Source organism: Neospora caninum, chromosome III (assembly GCF_000208865.1).
Source record: "Neospora caninum Liverpool complete genome, chromosome III".
NCBI lineage: Eukaryota > Apicomplexa > Conoidasida > Eucoccidiorida > Sarcocystidae > Neospora > Neospora caninum.
The window spans coordinates 1,081,106-1,096,343 of NC_018388.1; the positions used below are offsets into that span (position 1 = coordinate 1,081,106).

At 60.7% G+C, this 15,238-nt stretch overlaps 2 protein-coding genes and 1 non-coding gene across 3 annotated transcripts; 1 reads left to right on the forward strand and 2 right to left on the reverse strand.

The window, feature by feature from the left end:
* Positions 1 to 101: 101 nt before the first annotated feature.
* NCLIV_t040006 lies at positions 102 to 174 on the reverse strand. Its single transcript has one exon. It is a non-coding gene; the product is annotated as a tRNA-Thr (tRNA).
* Positions 175 to 1,063: 889 nt separating this feature from the next.
* NCLIV_008180 (conserved hypothetical protein) lies at positions 1,064 to 2,860 on the forward strand (the record flags this gene model as incomplete). The annotated part of the gene is made up of 1 exon (XM_003880332.1): positions 1,064 to 2,860. One exon carries the CDS (start codon positions 1,064 to 1,066, stop codon positions 2,858 to 2,860), a length of 1,797 nt encoding a protein of 598 aa, XP_003880381.1.
* A 2,398-nt stretch (positions 2,861 to 5,258) lies between these two features.
* NCLIV_008190 (hypothetical protein) lies at positions 5,259 to 15,017 on the reverse strand (the record flags this gene model as incomplete). Its single annotated transcript, XM_003880333.1, has 6 exons — positions 5,259 to 5,485; positions 5,762 to 5,854; positions 6,058 to 6,151; positions 6,345 to 13,362; positions 13,700 to 13,824; positions 15,000 to 15,017. The coding sequence occupies 6 exons, from the start codon at positions 15,015 to 15,017 to the stop codon at positions 5,259 to 5,261; spliced, it is 7,575 nt and encodes a 2,524-aa protein (XP_003880382.1).
* Between the last annotated feature and the right edge of the window lie 221 nt (positions 15,018 to 15,238).

The window sequence follows — 15,238 nt, forward strand, 5'->3', positions numbered from 1 at the left end:
CACAACTAAAGAAATGTCTGTATATCGCCAGAATGCGCATGCAAGGACGATAGCGTGGCAAGTGTCCAAAAAATAATGTATATAGAATTGTGTTAAACCAGAGCCACCTGTGGGAATCGAACCCACGACCTTTTGATTACGAATCAAATGCACTACCAACTATGCTAAGGTGGCTGACGTCTCTCGCGGGACGCACGGGGTTGTCCGTTGATACGCATCCGACGATTGTTGAAGATGAGACGTAAGTGTAGGGGGCGAATGATTTGCCTGCTTTTTTGCTGGGACAATATGGGCAATGCCTGATATCTCATCTTTTTTGGAGGCTCCCTATTTCACGTAGCCGTGTGACGTCGCAGAAGGCGACGGGTAGTCTCCATCTGTCTCACGGCATGACCAGAAAAGACAGGCGACAAAATGTAGTGTAAAAGCATAAGCATACTTTCTTGAAAGATCTGACGTGGAAACATCTTTTGATTTCATGAGAGGCACGATAATGCGATCGATGTGTCTCGCAGGTCGCTGTATAGCCCACTTGCTTGCGCATGCCGTGAAAATCGTTGCCAGCCTGAGAACTCTTCGTAGCTTCGTCAAACAGATTTTTCTCTGGCCCCCACTAAATTCTGGCTGTGTGTCCTCGTGATATTTGTCTTGACATGCCGCAGAAAAACACAGAACCGCCAACTTTTTACATTCACAGCTCCTTTCAGACAACGGTTCTCTGTTTCTCCTCTTCGAGGCAGACAGTTATGCCGTACTCGAGATTCGCAGGGAACTTGGAACTGACGAAGCGGGATGGCAGCGCCTTTACTTTGATGAACTGACGGAAACCCTGTCACGGGGCTTTGCTCGATTTTTGGTACCCCGCAAAGAAGAACTTTCAGAGCTAATCTTTCCTTTCTGCGGCTGTATGACAAGTATTGTGTCTCCCTGCGGCCCTTGTTCCCGTGCGTTGAGGTTCCATTCTCTCGAGTGGGGCTCACAACTTTCGTTTCCTTCCCTTCCTCTCCTTCTCCCTTGTCCTCTACGAAGCAAAGCCATTTGTCCAGATCCAGAAGGTTGAAACATGTTGTTCTCCTCGAAACAGAGCCAAGGCAATCGCCAGGGCTGTATCGACACCGACGACGGGAATCTGTTGTGCTCGTTTGATACCGAGGGCGACGCGTCACTTTCCTCGCTTGTCGTAGGCTCTACCTCGCGCGCTACGACTCCTTCGTCTCATTCGGTCGGCGAACAGCGCCTTTCTTCCTCATTCTCGAATTCGAACCGCGCACCGACCAATGACCACCCCCTCGCTGCGACTTCGCGCCCGTCCTCATTTTCTTCTGCTTGTTCTTCGTCTGCAGAGAAGGAAAGTGAGCACGCAGGCCGAAGCGAGAGGAACCCTTCAGGCAGTGGCATCGCCTTTTCTTCTGGAAGCCAAAGTCGACATCAACCTACCTCTGGACCTACAGCAAGTTCCCATTCTGTCCCCTACCGCTCGGTTGGGAAAGGCGATGTGCGGAAACTCTCCTTCGAACCTCCTTCACTTCCCTATTTGAAACCTTCTCACGTGCTGCCATCTTCCACCTCTCCGCAAGCTTCGACTCTCCCTTCCTCCTCTTCCTCTTCTTCTTCTTCTGTTCCCTCGTCTATTCGTCTTCGTCAGTCGGTCGGCGCGATGTCGTCGGCGTCGTCTCTGGCCTCTTCCACGTCAGCGGCAGCTTCACGCTACGCTTCTCAGGCCGGGCAATTGCGGAAGTATCGATTTGCAGAGAGCCGCTACTTTGTCTCGGAAGCGGACTTGGAGGAGTTGAAGCCCGACTGGCTTCGGCGCAAAGAGGAGGCCTTTGAGCGCAGGTCGGCTCTCGGCAGCTCCTTTCCCCAGGGAGGGAGGCGCGAGGGGAAACGCGAGCGGCAGCGGGAGAGCGAGTGCGTTCCCTGGGGCGAAACGCCCGACAGACAGAGGCCGAGAAATTGTTGCTTTCTCTGCTTCCAGGACGACCACGCGCACTTCCAGTGTAAGGCGAAACACCTCTTCTGCCGCCTCTGCGCGGGCTTTGGCCACCCCGAAGACGCATGCCCCCTTCTCCTCGTCGAACAGAGTCTCCGCGGAGAGCTGCGGTGCTTCCTCAGCGATGGCCCTTCACCAGACGGTTTCGTCCCGGCGAGCGACAGCGAGAGCGGAGAAGGCGACCGATCCAGCGACGCAGAGAGAGGCATCAGGTGTCTGTCGTGTGGCGCGCGAGGCCACGCGATCTGCTCAGAGCCCCCCGTCACGGTTCTTCAGCTTTACTGCTGCAGGTGTGGGCTGTACGGTCACTCTCGGAGTGACTGTCCCGGGATGCTCTCCTGCGTGCGTGCTTCGTCTCGGGGCCGCCGTGGCGCGTCGCATGCCCGCTTTGCCTGCCACTCGACCTTTGGTCGCAGCTTCTCTAGGTCGCCCTCTCGGGCTTTCCCGAGTAACTCTCACCTTCGCCACTCCAGTCACATTCCTCAGGCGGGTCTCTACTCAGAGTCCGGCGGGAGCGAGAAGGCGCATCGCCGGCCGGTGCACGGGTCCGCCGGGACCGGCCTCGGCGGAGAGACGAGCAGAGCGCAGGCAACAATCTTCGACGAGAGGACGAAGAAGAGGGAGAAGAAGGAGAGGAAAAAGGAGAAGAAGAAGGAGCGGGCGAGGGCAGAGAAGCAGGCGAAGCACAAAGAGCGCCTCCGAGAAGAGAGAAAAAAACACGGGAAGGGAAGCTGGGACGTGCACTTTGGCGGGCACAACGGCACAGAGGGAGGACGCGGACCCAGTCGGGGAGAACGAGGGACGTGGGGAAACTCGGCGAACCAGCCGCCGGCGAAGCGAAGCAAACACAGACACCGCGGCCTCTCCTGAGAGGGACCGAGCGTGTGCAGGGTTCCAGGTGTGGGTTTCATCGCGCGACCGAGACGAGAAAGAGAGAGAGGAAGGAGAACGCAGAGGGCGAGAACAGAGGCGAACCCGTGGACGTGATGCAGCGGGAGGGCGCGCGAGAGATAATCGATCTTTGACGGTCGGTCGGGAGGGGGAAGCGCGCCGGAGGAGAAGAAGAGACCGAGAAGAACAGAGGGGAAGGAAGGGGTGTGAGTATGCAAGTACGGAAACGAGAGAGAACAAGATTCCAAAGGAGAAACCCAATGAAAGTGTGAAAGGAAAGTGTATGAAACGCCGAGTACGTGCAGAGAAGGGACACAGCGAGAGGGATGGAACTGACCGGGGATGGCGAGGGAAGAGAAGACGGACGGAGCCGCACAGAAGGAGGACGCGAAACAAACAAAGGAGAGGGTCATGAGAGGTAGGAAGCAACGCTGGGAGGCGAAGAAAGAACACTGGAGACAGAGAGAAGAAGGATTAACCGCGAGAAGAGGGGAAAAGGGAACCATCGAGAGCAAACTTGGGACTCGAAGGGCCCGTCGAGAAACGTTTTCGTCGAGTGTCGCGTTGCACGTCAAAGTTGTTTCTCTTGGAAGGTCACGGGAAACTCGACATCTGACTTTTTGAGCTCGCCAAATATTTTGATCTAATCGTTTCCTGGGACATGCTCAGCGACAGCCAGCCCGAATGCACAAAGAGGTGCGTGTGAATCTTCAACTGCACATGTACATAAGTCTGGTATGCTTTCGTAATCAGCGTAGCCTTTTGCGGTGACGGCTGTCCGTGCCAAATGTTTTTCCCCGAGGGAGTCGCGCTGGTGCTTTTCCGTACGTCTGCATGTACCTCCCGATATCGGCCACATGAAAGTTTCTCTCGCTCCTGTGAGGGTTAGTATCTCGGCCCTTTTCTTCTGTCTCCGAGACGTGAAGTGTCTCCTATTTGGGACTGCCTTGTCAAAGAAACGGGAATCAGAGCCGCCGTGGGGGCGGCTGTGATGCTCAGCCCCCGTTCTCGTAGCTGGCGAGAAATGCGAAATCTAGAGTGTATCTCCGGCCATTGCTATCAGATGGAAAATGTCGTTCTGACATGACTTGACTGTTTTTGCCGTGGCCCCTCAGCACCGGGGAGCGGCAAGCGACTGCGCCTATCTCACTCTTTGCCAGTCCTGGCCCTCCTGGGAGTGTCTCCCCGCGCAGTCCCTCTCCTCAGCATCCCTGCACTGACTCCGGACAATTCGCGCGAAATGAGACACGGCTCTAACGTCGCCGACGACCTGACACGCTGCAGAGCCGCCTCGAAAGGGTTCGTGCGGCCGCCGAGATCCGATCCTGCTGCACGACTTCCTCACAATCGTGGCAACAAACGATGGATGCCTGCGCATATTTGTATAAACGTATACATTCATATATATATATATATATATATATATATATATATACGTATGTATAGCAGCACTGCCGAGAAGGCCCTGATGAGAGGAATTCGTGTTGAATGAGAACAAACTGGCGTCCGTTTCTGGCGGACTCGACAGTCAAGTTTTAAAAAATTGATTTCCGCGTTCAAGATTCACGCATTGTGCACGCAAACGAAAAGAAACGACGCGGTTCCCTTCCGTCAAACTGCGCCCCGTCTGCATTCGATTCACGCCGGAATTGAGCGGCACGCCACATTCCTTCGGCCCCTCCTGGACAGGCGTCTCGGATTGTTCGAAAACCATTTGCCAAAAATCGGGTTGAACACATCACGCTATTCACTCTGGTAGTCTCCTCGTTGCGTGCACACAAAGCAAACGATGGATACGCAGCCGCACATATAACTGCTCACATGCAAATACGTACTTGTCTTTGTGCGTCAACGGCTCTTTGCCTGCACTTTGGGGAGCGCGCGTGCATGCGGGTATCAGTTTGAATATCGCTGGGAAAAATGCACGTCTTCCGGGGTGCGGATGAGACTGAACCGCGATCCCGGGAACGGCCCATCGGCCACATGGCGCTTCCCCGGTGTTCTCGTTTCGCATTCGTCGCGCGAACATTTTCCTGTTCATGTGTGCGCCTTTCCTCCGACACGAAAGTATCGACCGCGTTGCTTCTCCAGACCGCGATGGAGCGAGCGGCGAAGGACTCACCTGCGAGACGACCGCGTGTCCTTTTTTCACGTGGGAAAGGCCATAGACCTAACTATTAAACAGCTAAAGCCGTCTCTATCAAAAACGCTAAACCTCTCTCTTTAAACAATACATACCAATCTCTCAGAACGATAGGTGCCTCACGCCTAGTACAAGCCGTTTTCTTAGAACGATAGACACTTTTGTAACAGAATGTGGAGGGTTCCCCATTCGATAACTCTCGACGGCTGTGCGGATGGAAGCGAGATCGCGCTTTCACGCCAACCCGAAGAAGTCGTCCAAGTCTCGTTCTATTTCCGACAGAGCGTTCGCTTGAAGATCACTTAGCGCCTGCGCGACTTCCTCGAAGGACGGCCGCTCTGACGGCTCGAAGGCGAGAAGCCGGGACATGAGGACCCTCAGCGGGGGAGGGAAGTCGGAGGGAATGTGGAGGCCCAAGGCCCCTGCGGCAACCCGCGTGAAAACGAAGCCGGCCGGAAAACCTGAAAAAAGGCCAGAACGCATTGCCTAGAGAGTGAGACATATCGGCGGCGAGGAGACCGAGGGCGACGCGAGAAAGGCTCGCGGTCCCACCCTCCACAGAAGAAGCGGGGCAGTCCAGCGGCCACGAGACTGAGGTGTCCGGGGCTGACAGGCAATCAAGGGAAAACAGAACCTACCTGTTCCAATAGTAACGCACCGATATGGAGACACACGAGTCAGTACTTCTGTTGATACACAGAGGCGCGGAGAGGCAAGAGTGTTGTGATACGACATACCTTCGTAGGCGAGTTTCCCAGTCAGTGCTTCCCAGAAGGCGACTCCGTACGACCAGACGTCGGAAGCCGGGTAGAAGCCGTCTCCGCGGAGAACTGCACACAAAGAGCGACGGTTGGAAAAACAAGGTTCAGCGAGGCGGACGGGTGAAGAAGCGACGCGCCACGGTCACCAAAAGGCAGAAACGAAACCGCGTGAAAACGCACGACCTCGCTTTGCTGGGAGAGGCGCGGAGAAAGAGGGTCGGCACGAGCGCCTGCAAACGGGACGAAAAAAAGCCGTCTTGTTTTATTCCTACCTTCTGGCGCCGCGTAAAAAACATTTCCAAAGAGGGCCAAGACCGACGGACTGTCGTTCGGCACAAACGCCGTCGCCACGCCAAAGTCCGCAACCTGTGAGCACGTGGAAATTGCACCACGCAAAAGCGTCGCAGCCCGGATACCGTCTCAAACCTACACCTCAGAGGCTCAGACTTCGCGCTTCGGAGTCTGCAGACGGGCGTTTACGTGTCAACGTGGATAGGCGTCGACGTTTTGGTTTTCCGGCCTTCCTTCACGTTCCTTCACGTTTGTTTGCGGTTCATACCTTTCCTGTGTCCCCGTCGAGGAGAATGTTGCTAAGTTTGAGGTCTCTGTGGAGGATGTTCCGCGAGTGCACGTGGGCCATGCCCCTGGCGACGTCGATGAAGATTTGGACGAGCTTCGGCCTGGAGAGCGCCTTCCAGGGCTTCCGGCCTCCTCGGCGTTCGTTGTCGAGCGGAAAAACGAAGGCGTCGAGACTTCCCATTTTGCAGAACTCAACAATGAGAGCTTCCTCGCCGGGACGCAGATGGCAGCGCCCATACAGCGAAATGATGTTCGGATGGGGCTGAAGCGCGGCGAGAATATCTGCCTCATAGTCGCGGTGTTTCAGGGGCTGGGGACAGTACCTGAAGTAGTCGAGCTTGGGGAACACACGGCCCTGGGCCTCCGGCAACAGTCCGACAGGACACGAAGACGCCTTCTGGCCCTCGTCTTCGTCTCTCGTCGCCTGCGTTCCGTGCGTCCCCTGTCTCGCCAATTCCCCCACCTCGCTCCCTGCCTTCTCGCTCAGCCCTGGAGAGCCCCCGTCGGACCCGCCCGGCTGTGACTGTTCGCTTCGTTCGCCACCAGCCCCGTCTGCTGCGCCGGAACGCGAAAAACAGCCAGGCGTCTCCCCGAATGCGTTCTTCTCTGCCTCAGCCGTCTGGGGGTTCTTCGAGCCGTCTGAGGAAGACAACAAGCTGGCCTCGAAGCCGAAAGTCCCCGCGTTTTGCCGCCCGCTTTCCGCCGCTTCTCTCGCAGACGGGAGTGGCGAAGGTGAACACGACCCTGGCGGCGCCGTAGACATCGCGCTCCGGTCCCCAGTCGGCGTGTTGCAGCGCAAGCGCGAGGAAAGTAACGCCGGCTCGCTTGACACGGGAAGGCGAGCGAGGCGATCTGCCTCGTCGCCCTCTCTCGCCCCATGGAACCCCGTCGTCGCGCTCTCGTCCTCCCGCTCTTCCCCGCCCTCACCGTCTTCCCCTGACAGAGATCGCGGAAAGGCGCGTGGGTACATCCGCGGTGCGGGGCGCGGGCTCACGCCGGCGTCGCCCGTCTTCTCGGCCGGCGCGATCGCCGCAGCAACCAGCCGCATGCAGCTGCTCAGCGCCCCACGAGGGCCCACGCGGCCCTCTACAGTTCTCTCCGCAGGCGAGAAGGCCTGGCGGGCGAGATCCTCGTCGCCGATGTCGCTCGAGAAGCGCGAGACGCAACTTTCTTCGAAGGCCGGGAGACTCTCGCTCTGGCCCTCCTCGCCCCGCACGCTCCTTTCCAGTCGAGGCCCGTCCCCGCAGGACTTCGCATCGCCCGTCGCGCTGTCCGTCCCACCTTGCGTCCACGTGCCTGCTGAGCTGAAGACATGGCCAGCGGTTTCCGACTGAAGCGCTTCGCCCTCGGATCTTCCGCTTGCTTGGCCAGTTGCTGTGGACGCACCTCGCGCCATCCGCAGCAACTCCCCGCTTGGAGGCGCCGGCCCACAAGTTGCCAGCGACGCCCACGAGGGCTCTCGCGTGTCGCTTGCTTCGCTCCGCGCCGACAGGAGCGCGGGGGACAAGGCCTCGCTCGACCTTGGGTCTTCCAGGGCGCTAAGAGTGCCCTTGGCCGCGGCGCGCGACCTTGGATCCGGCGCCGAACACGCCTCCCCACTCCTGGAGTCTGGCTGGACGGGGGCCTCCCGTAGATTTGAGAGGAGCGCGGGATCTCCAGGGCTGCTCGACAAACGCGGGCGCGAAGCCAGGCCAGCGGGTTCCACGAGCCGTTTGGGCATCCTGTCGCGTGCCTCAGTTGGCGGCAGGGTCGCCGCCGTCGCCGTATCCTTCCGCGCGGGGTTCTGGCGACTCCACAGGGCCTCCAGAGGTTCCTCACACTTCGCTGCTTCGTGCCAGGCTGAGGGGGTGTATTTGAAGATCTTGCATGCGACGTCTCGGCCCCGGTACCGCGCCTTGTGCACCGTCGCGTACCCGCCGCCTCCGAGCTTCCTCCCAACTCGCACCTCGCTCGTGGGAATCGTGCGAAGGCCGTCATCCGAAGCCAGCGACAAAGTCGAGGAAGAGGCCGAGAGGCCGGGAGGCTGCGGGCCTTTCCCCGCGGCTTGTGCAGATCTTGCGCCGAGGGTGGGTCTCCGAAGGTGCCGCCGATTGAGCGGCGTCAGCGGGTCGAGGTGGTCTGAGCACGACCAGAGATAGCGCGCGACAGTGAGGAGAAATTTGTGGATGTACCGGTCGGTGATGCCTGTTTCCCGCAGCTTCTCGCGCGTGAGTGTCGGGATGTCGGTCCCGCAGAGGCGATTCAACTTGGCAATGGACGCCTCGCGCGTGAGGCCGAGCATCCGGAGGAAATGGCAAAACGTGTTTGTGCTCCACTTGGTGCTGTCCGAAGCGCGCAGGTAGTGGCAGGGTGGGGGCCCGGCGCCAAAGTGAGGATCGCGCATGGTCGGGCGCGTCCCGCCTCGGTTGATGCCTTCGCAGAGAACTGCCTCTGTGACTGCAGGGTTTTCTTGGGTTGTGAACTCCGGGAACGTGGAACCGCGTCGCAACCGTCGCTTTCGCCGCTCCAGCTCCTCTGCGGACGCGGCCGCCGAGGCAGACGATCCCGACGCGTCCCTGTCCCCCTCGTCGCTCCTCTCGGCCGCCCCGGTCTCGCCCCCCTCCACGCCAGGCAAGTCCAGCATGACCTTCTTCGCCGCCTCAGACGCTTCGTACGCAATGCACGTCAGCGGGCGCCGCCGCGGCCGACGGTACAGCGCAGAGGCGCGCTCGCTGTCTTCGTCCCGGGACTCTTCTGCCTCGAGAGCCTCAGACCCTGTGGGCCCTCGCCCTGAGCTCCGCGACGACGACCGGGAAGAGCTGCGCGACGAACCGCCCTGGGAGTACGCCAACGGGTGAAGGAACCGCCGGGACGCGTCCTCCGCCGGATCCTTTCCTTCCGGCAGCTCGAGCGTTCCGAGGTCACTCCGTTTCTCGTCGTCTCGGGCCTCCTGGGCGTCGCCGGCTCGCGAACCTGGCACGGCGGACGGAGGCCGTGCGCCGTCGGAAGCGGAGACAGCTGACGGCAACGGACTCTCGCGACTAAAGGGTTCCTCGCCCAGCAGCTCGGACGCGTCTTCCCTCTGCGAGGAGAAAGGCGAGACGTCGTTTGCAGTCCCCGACACCTCGCAGCCTGACGTCCACCCGCCGCCCCACACGCTGCTCTCCCTGCCGCTCTGACTTGTGCTCGCGCTGGACGACCCGAGACGCGCAGCAGCAAGGGCCCACTGGCTGGCCGAGAGTGGCGGCGAGGACAAAGACAGAGAGGCAGAGAGAGAACAAGAAGACGCAGAGGAAGGACGGCCCCTGGTTGGGCTCGAGGTCACCGGGTCTTCAGGGTTCCCCACGGCCGTTTCGCTTTCTCCCAGAACAGATGGAGAGGGGAAGCCCGGCGCGTCGCCGAGCGACGCCGGCTGTGCTCGTTTGCCCTGTCTCTCGTCTGTCTCCTCGCGCACAAAACGCGCACGCCCCGCCGCCCTCGAAGCCCGCCCCATCGCCTCCACTTCCGCCGCCGCCTGCGCCGCGGCAGCGGCGGTCGCAGAAAGGGCGGCTCTCGCATCGGATCCGGCGCGCGACGTCGAGGCCCGGCCGTCCACTCGCGGCCTGTCGATCGCCTCGCGCCTCGGCCCGATTTCGTGCGTCCACGCGAGCACCTCTGGCCCCAGGACTTGGTCCGCCGAAGCGGAGCGCGGCCGGAGAGGCACGACCTGGTCCACCGCCCCGCCGCGGGCCCCGCCTGCCCCGCTCTGGCCGTCGCGCGTTCTCGTGCCCCTGTCGCCGGCGTCGCTCTGGGCACCCGGGTCCGCCGCGAGCGCCTCGAAGGGCGTGACGGTGATCGTGAAGGCGGTTTGGCTGTGGATGGTTTTGTGCTTCAGCTTCCCGCGCCGGACTTGTGACAGAACTTTGTCGGCCGCTGGGTCGTCTGCGAAGTGGGCCATCAGCGGGCCTCTGCGCTTCGTCGCGTCGGCAAGCGCCTTAGATGGCGAAGCCTCCAGAGAAGAGCCTGAATACGGCGAGGGGGAGGGAGAACGGTACGGCGAGGCAGCCGCGGCGTGGTGCCCGCACGCGTTCGACTGCGTTCCACGGTCGCCGTCGCTTGCCTCGTCGCGCCCGGGGTCGCGCGGAGTCCGCGCCTGACTGGCGCTCAGCGTGTCCGCGGAGAGAACAGATGAAGAGGGGAAGAAGGCGGCAGTTGAGGCGGACGAGCGGGTGAAGGTCGGCGAATGTGCGGCGCTGTCGGAGTCGCTCTTTGACCCGGCTGCTGCCTGCTGTTCCTTCTGCTGGGTGACGCCCGCGACCGTCGAGCTACGCCGACCGGTCCGCCCCCACGCCGTGCCTGGCGAGGCCGACACCTTCTCCTGCCGCTTGCACTCGCCGTCAGCAGACGTCCTGAACACATCATCGGGGTCCGTGGGGTACGGACGGACCGGAATGATGAACGAGTTGCTGTCGCTGGCCACGGATACGGCCGACACGTCGGTCAGTTCGCGGTACCCGAACTCGGTGGCGTACTCGTGGTAGCAGACGTACCACCCCAGCACCGTGTCGTTCACCCACTGCGCTTCGAGGAGACATCTTTCGTCGTTCACGATCATTCCCCACCCGTGTCTCCTGTTCCGCTTCGTCTCGCCAAAGTAGTAATACGTGGCGTGTGGGGCGCCGCGCGTCGCCAACCGCGGGCTCAGCCCGGCGCGAGGGCCCCGGCAGAGCGACACAGAGGAGACAGCAGAGGAGAACTTGCGGAACGGGAAGCGGCCGGAGCCTGTGACCTGGGAATTCAGGTCGCCGGTTCGCCCGCGGCGAATCGGCGCGCCGCCTTCCCCGCCCTCTCGTGAGGCTGTCTCGCTCCGGCAACCAGCGGCGGCGCCCTCCGCGGGCCTTCGGGGACTCCACGAAGGTTCGCCCGACCGGCTGCCCCTCGGGGGCGACGCCACCGCCCGCTGCGCCGGCCGCGGCGCGCTCTTGGCGTCGCCGTCGGAGAACCGCGAGTTGGCGGAGGAGCCGCGCGTCTGCCCTGGCGAGAGGGGGAAGCCTCGCGCACTCTCTCTCCTCTTCAGTTTGGAGCCTCCCATGAAGGAAGCCGAACGGAGCGACGCAACCCACGACGATGCTCCCGACGGGGCCGGGGAGGCATTGCCGCTGTCGCGCCTGGCGTCGTGCCTTTCCGGCTCCGAGGAGCTCTTTGGAGGCGTCGCGGCTGCCGCGTGGCCTGGCCTGGAAGCCGCCGCGAACGGGCCTGGGGCCTGGGACAGGCCCCGAGACCACATCCTGCCGCGGTCCCCAGCCGGGCCCTTGGGCCCGCTCACACTGACGCTGTGGCTCGGCGTATCTGCGATCGTCCATGATCGCACGGGACCTCGCGGGTCCAAGGCGGAGGCTGGGTCGGCGGCCTGCTGGACAGTGCCCGAGAGGTGTCTCCGTTGCCCATCACCATGTGCGTACGACAGAGCCCCCGTGACTGTGCCCTGGAGCAGAAAGGGGTTCTTTGGATCAATCGCGACTTCCACGTTCACGCCGCCCGTGTCGTGGACCGTCAGCGCCTTCACCACGACATCAGAGAGCGTAAACCAGGCGAGCGACGGGTTGCCCTGACCCTGCGGGCCTCCATGCCCTGCCGCAGGCCCCGAGGCGTGGGGGACAGGGGGATTGGCTGCGAGATCGAGGCCGCGCGGGGCGGCCTGCGCACCGGAGGTCCGCGAGTAAAGGGCCGAGGTGAAGGGACGGAAGGAGGTCGGCATTAGAGAGAAGGACGCGTTCCGCTTCGTCTGTCTCTCTTGAGGCCGGGGCTTACAAGACAGGGGCGCCGCAGAGTACGGCGAACTGTGCGCGGGCCCACTGGCCCCGGCTGGCTGGCCTGCGCTCGCCGAAGGGAAGAACGAGACGCGCTCACAGCCTGGCCACCCAAGGAGACGATCGGACGCTACACAGGAGTCTCGGGAGTTGCGAGCCGAGGAGATGCGACTCGGCGGCGAAGAACAGACTGAGGACGTCGACCTGTCGCTGTGCAGGCGCTCGATCTCCGGCCTCAGGGTGTAGCCTGGACCGCTCGGGCACGGCGGGAGGGCCGAAGAAGAGGGAGGAAGCGAAGTAAAGGAGAAAGACGATGGCAAGTTCGGGACTGCAGACGGCACCGCGCTGTTAGTCGTGGAGCTGGAAAACGAGGAAAACAATCGGGAAAGAAACGACTTGCTCTCAGAGACCGGGCGCGGCGGCTCGGTCTTCAAACGCCGAGAAGGCCTCTGAACTGGCAACTTCGGCACCAGCAGCTGCGAACGCGAAGAAAGCATTTTGATGGGCATCCGGGTGTCAGGGTCTTCCTTCTCTTCCTGAAAAGAAGCGGATGCGAAAGGAGTAGAAGAACGCGAGTCCGCAGTCGATCTGAACTGCCGGTCGGCAAGTGCCGTCTTCACAGCACATGCTTCCGTTTCGCGTCCTTCTAAGTCTCCAGGTTCTTCCGCTTCTGCTCTCTCGCTCTCTTCTCCGGCGCTTTCCCGCGGACACGAGCGGGGAGACGACGGCGAGGGAGCGTGTGGACCGCCAGGCGACGGAACGAAGCAGCCTCCGGAGGCCTCGCTCAGAGGCGCATGCGCATGCGACCTTCCTCGGCCTCTCGAGTCCTGCCACGGGGTCGGCTCACGAAGAGACACCTTTCTGGAGAGCGGAGACGGGGGAGAGGGACAGTCGTCGCTGTCTGTCTCGTAGCGTTCTTCGTCAGATTCCAGAAGAGCCTCGGCCCTCTCTGCCACCGGAAGTGAGAGCCCATGGTCGTGCCGCCCCCGAGAAAACGCCACCGAGGGAGACGACCGTCCCCCTCTTTCTTCCTCGCCTCTTCTCCGCGAGGCTTCGGCCGAAACGCTGCACTCTTGTCCTTCTTGGGGGCCGAGAGACGAGCAGCGACTGTGCAGGCGTTCGCCCGAGCCTTCCCGAGAAGGCAGAGGGTCCGGATGGTTTCTTTCCTCCCCCGAAACATCGCGTGAGTTGTCTCTCTCTTTCTCTCGAAGAGGAGACACTGACCGTTTCCTGCCGCGCAGAAAAAACGAAGGACGGATGGACGCGAGCGACGCAGACGAGACGGCGGAAGCAAAAGACGAACCGACAACGAAAGCGCGAAACGAAGAGGAAGACGATCGTGGGAAAGTCTCCTCGGACGAGGCCTCTGGGGTGCTCCCCCTTGCGCCTTCCCTGGGTGGATCCCTAGGCATTTCTCCAGGCCGAGAAGAAAAAACTGACGAGCGCGAAGAGTAAGGTGGATTGGCAACTCGGCCGGGCCGCTCCGCGTTCCCGGACAGAAGAAAAACGAGGAAACAACGAGGAAACGAAGACGATAGAAAGGAGACGAGGGAGCAGACGAACTCACACGGCTAGAGCGAGCTCCGCGGTAAACTTCCAGCGACACCAGATCCGCTTTCTACAGCTCGAGGAGATGCCCTGGGCAGCACGGACCAGCGTGCGCCGAACAAAGGAAATGATGACGAGAGAGAGCTATGGATAAGGAGAGGAAAAGGAAAGGAGACGGAAACGAGACAACTGGGTCTTTGCGTTCCCGCGAGAAGGGGAGCAGTGAGGAGAGACAACGAAGCAGTCCCGCGCCTCTGACAAGCGATTTCAGAGCCCGACACACTGACGAGAAAAGAAGCGACGACAAAGCATCGTCTCTACCTCGGTCTGAGAAACGAAAGACGAGTGAGTGAGGCAGGAGACAACGCGAGAGGCAGCGCCTTGCAGACTGAGACACCCTGGCACCAGGTCTGTATGTTCTCTTCTCCAGGCAAACAACCGCACCAGAGAAAAGTGGAAGCAAAAGAAAGAAATCACGAGACTCGAAACTTAGGAGCTTTGCTGTGGACCGGAGACACGGACGAGAAAACCTCGCCCTCTCGAGCCTCTCCATTCAAAAAAGAAATCCGCAAAAGGTCCAAAACGAGCTCGCAGTAAAGCCATCAAAAGGAGACAGACAGGAAAAATAAAGAGCCGTCGTCAACGAGTCACACAGACATCCGCCTGCAGATGCATGCGATAAGGTACGCTCACAGAACTATCCATACATATATATATATGAAGAGAGAAGAGGGTCTCGTGGCACGATTGCAGAGGCACGTCTAAAGTGCCGCCCACAAAAGGAGCACCGGTAAGGGAGGAAAACGTGAGAGTCGTTGCCTTTTCTCTCCCTATTTCCCCAGTGCGGCGCGGGGTCAGTGGCGACTGTGGCCCCCGCGATGCTGCGGGAATCTGGTTCCCCGCTTCCCCCTCCACCAGAGAGACGGCAGGGGAGCCCGTGGCCTGGTTGTCCCTCTACCCTGTTCTGTTTGCGTCTGCTTCGAGATGAGCACGGTGGGGGGAGGCGACCTGGCAGACAGGCTATGTGACAAAGCGTGGGAACTAACGAAAAGACGAGTCGAGTCGGTTCTCAGCCCACCCCCCCTTACGGGGGGCCAACAGACAGAAGATATTCATCCACCAAAAAAGGCGGCAGGAAAAGGTCAGAGAAAGCTACGGAGAGAACAGCATTGTGGCCAAACAGCCGGGACTGACTCCAGCGGAGACAGCCAGCTGTGGCACCAGTGGTGTGCGTGGCCCCCCGGCTTTTTGCCCTCCTCTTTCCCCTTCTCTCGTCTTTCTTCTCTCGCGCAATCCGTCACAACTTCGTTGTCGCTCACCCTGCCGGACGCTTGCATTGGCCGCGAGGAAGGCAGCGGCAAACCGCGAGAAAAAAAGGAATCGCGACGGCACAGAGAACGGGGGAGCGGGGGAGAAATGAACCAGTGAGGGAAAAGGTACGTAAGACAAAGGCGAGCAAAGCAGACGATGCCGAGAGGATGCCCCGCGGAAACAGGAAGCAGAATTGGAGGAAAACGAAGAGGAAGAAGAAAAACAACGAGCGCTCTTCACTGGGAAG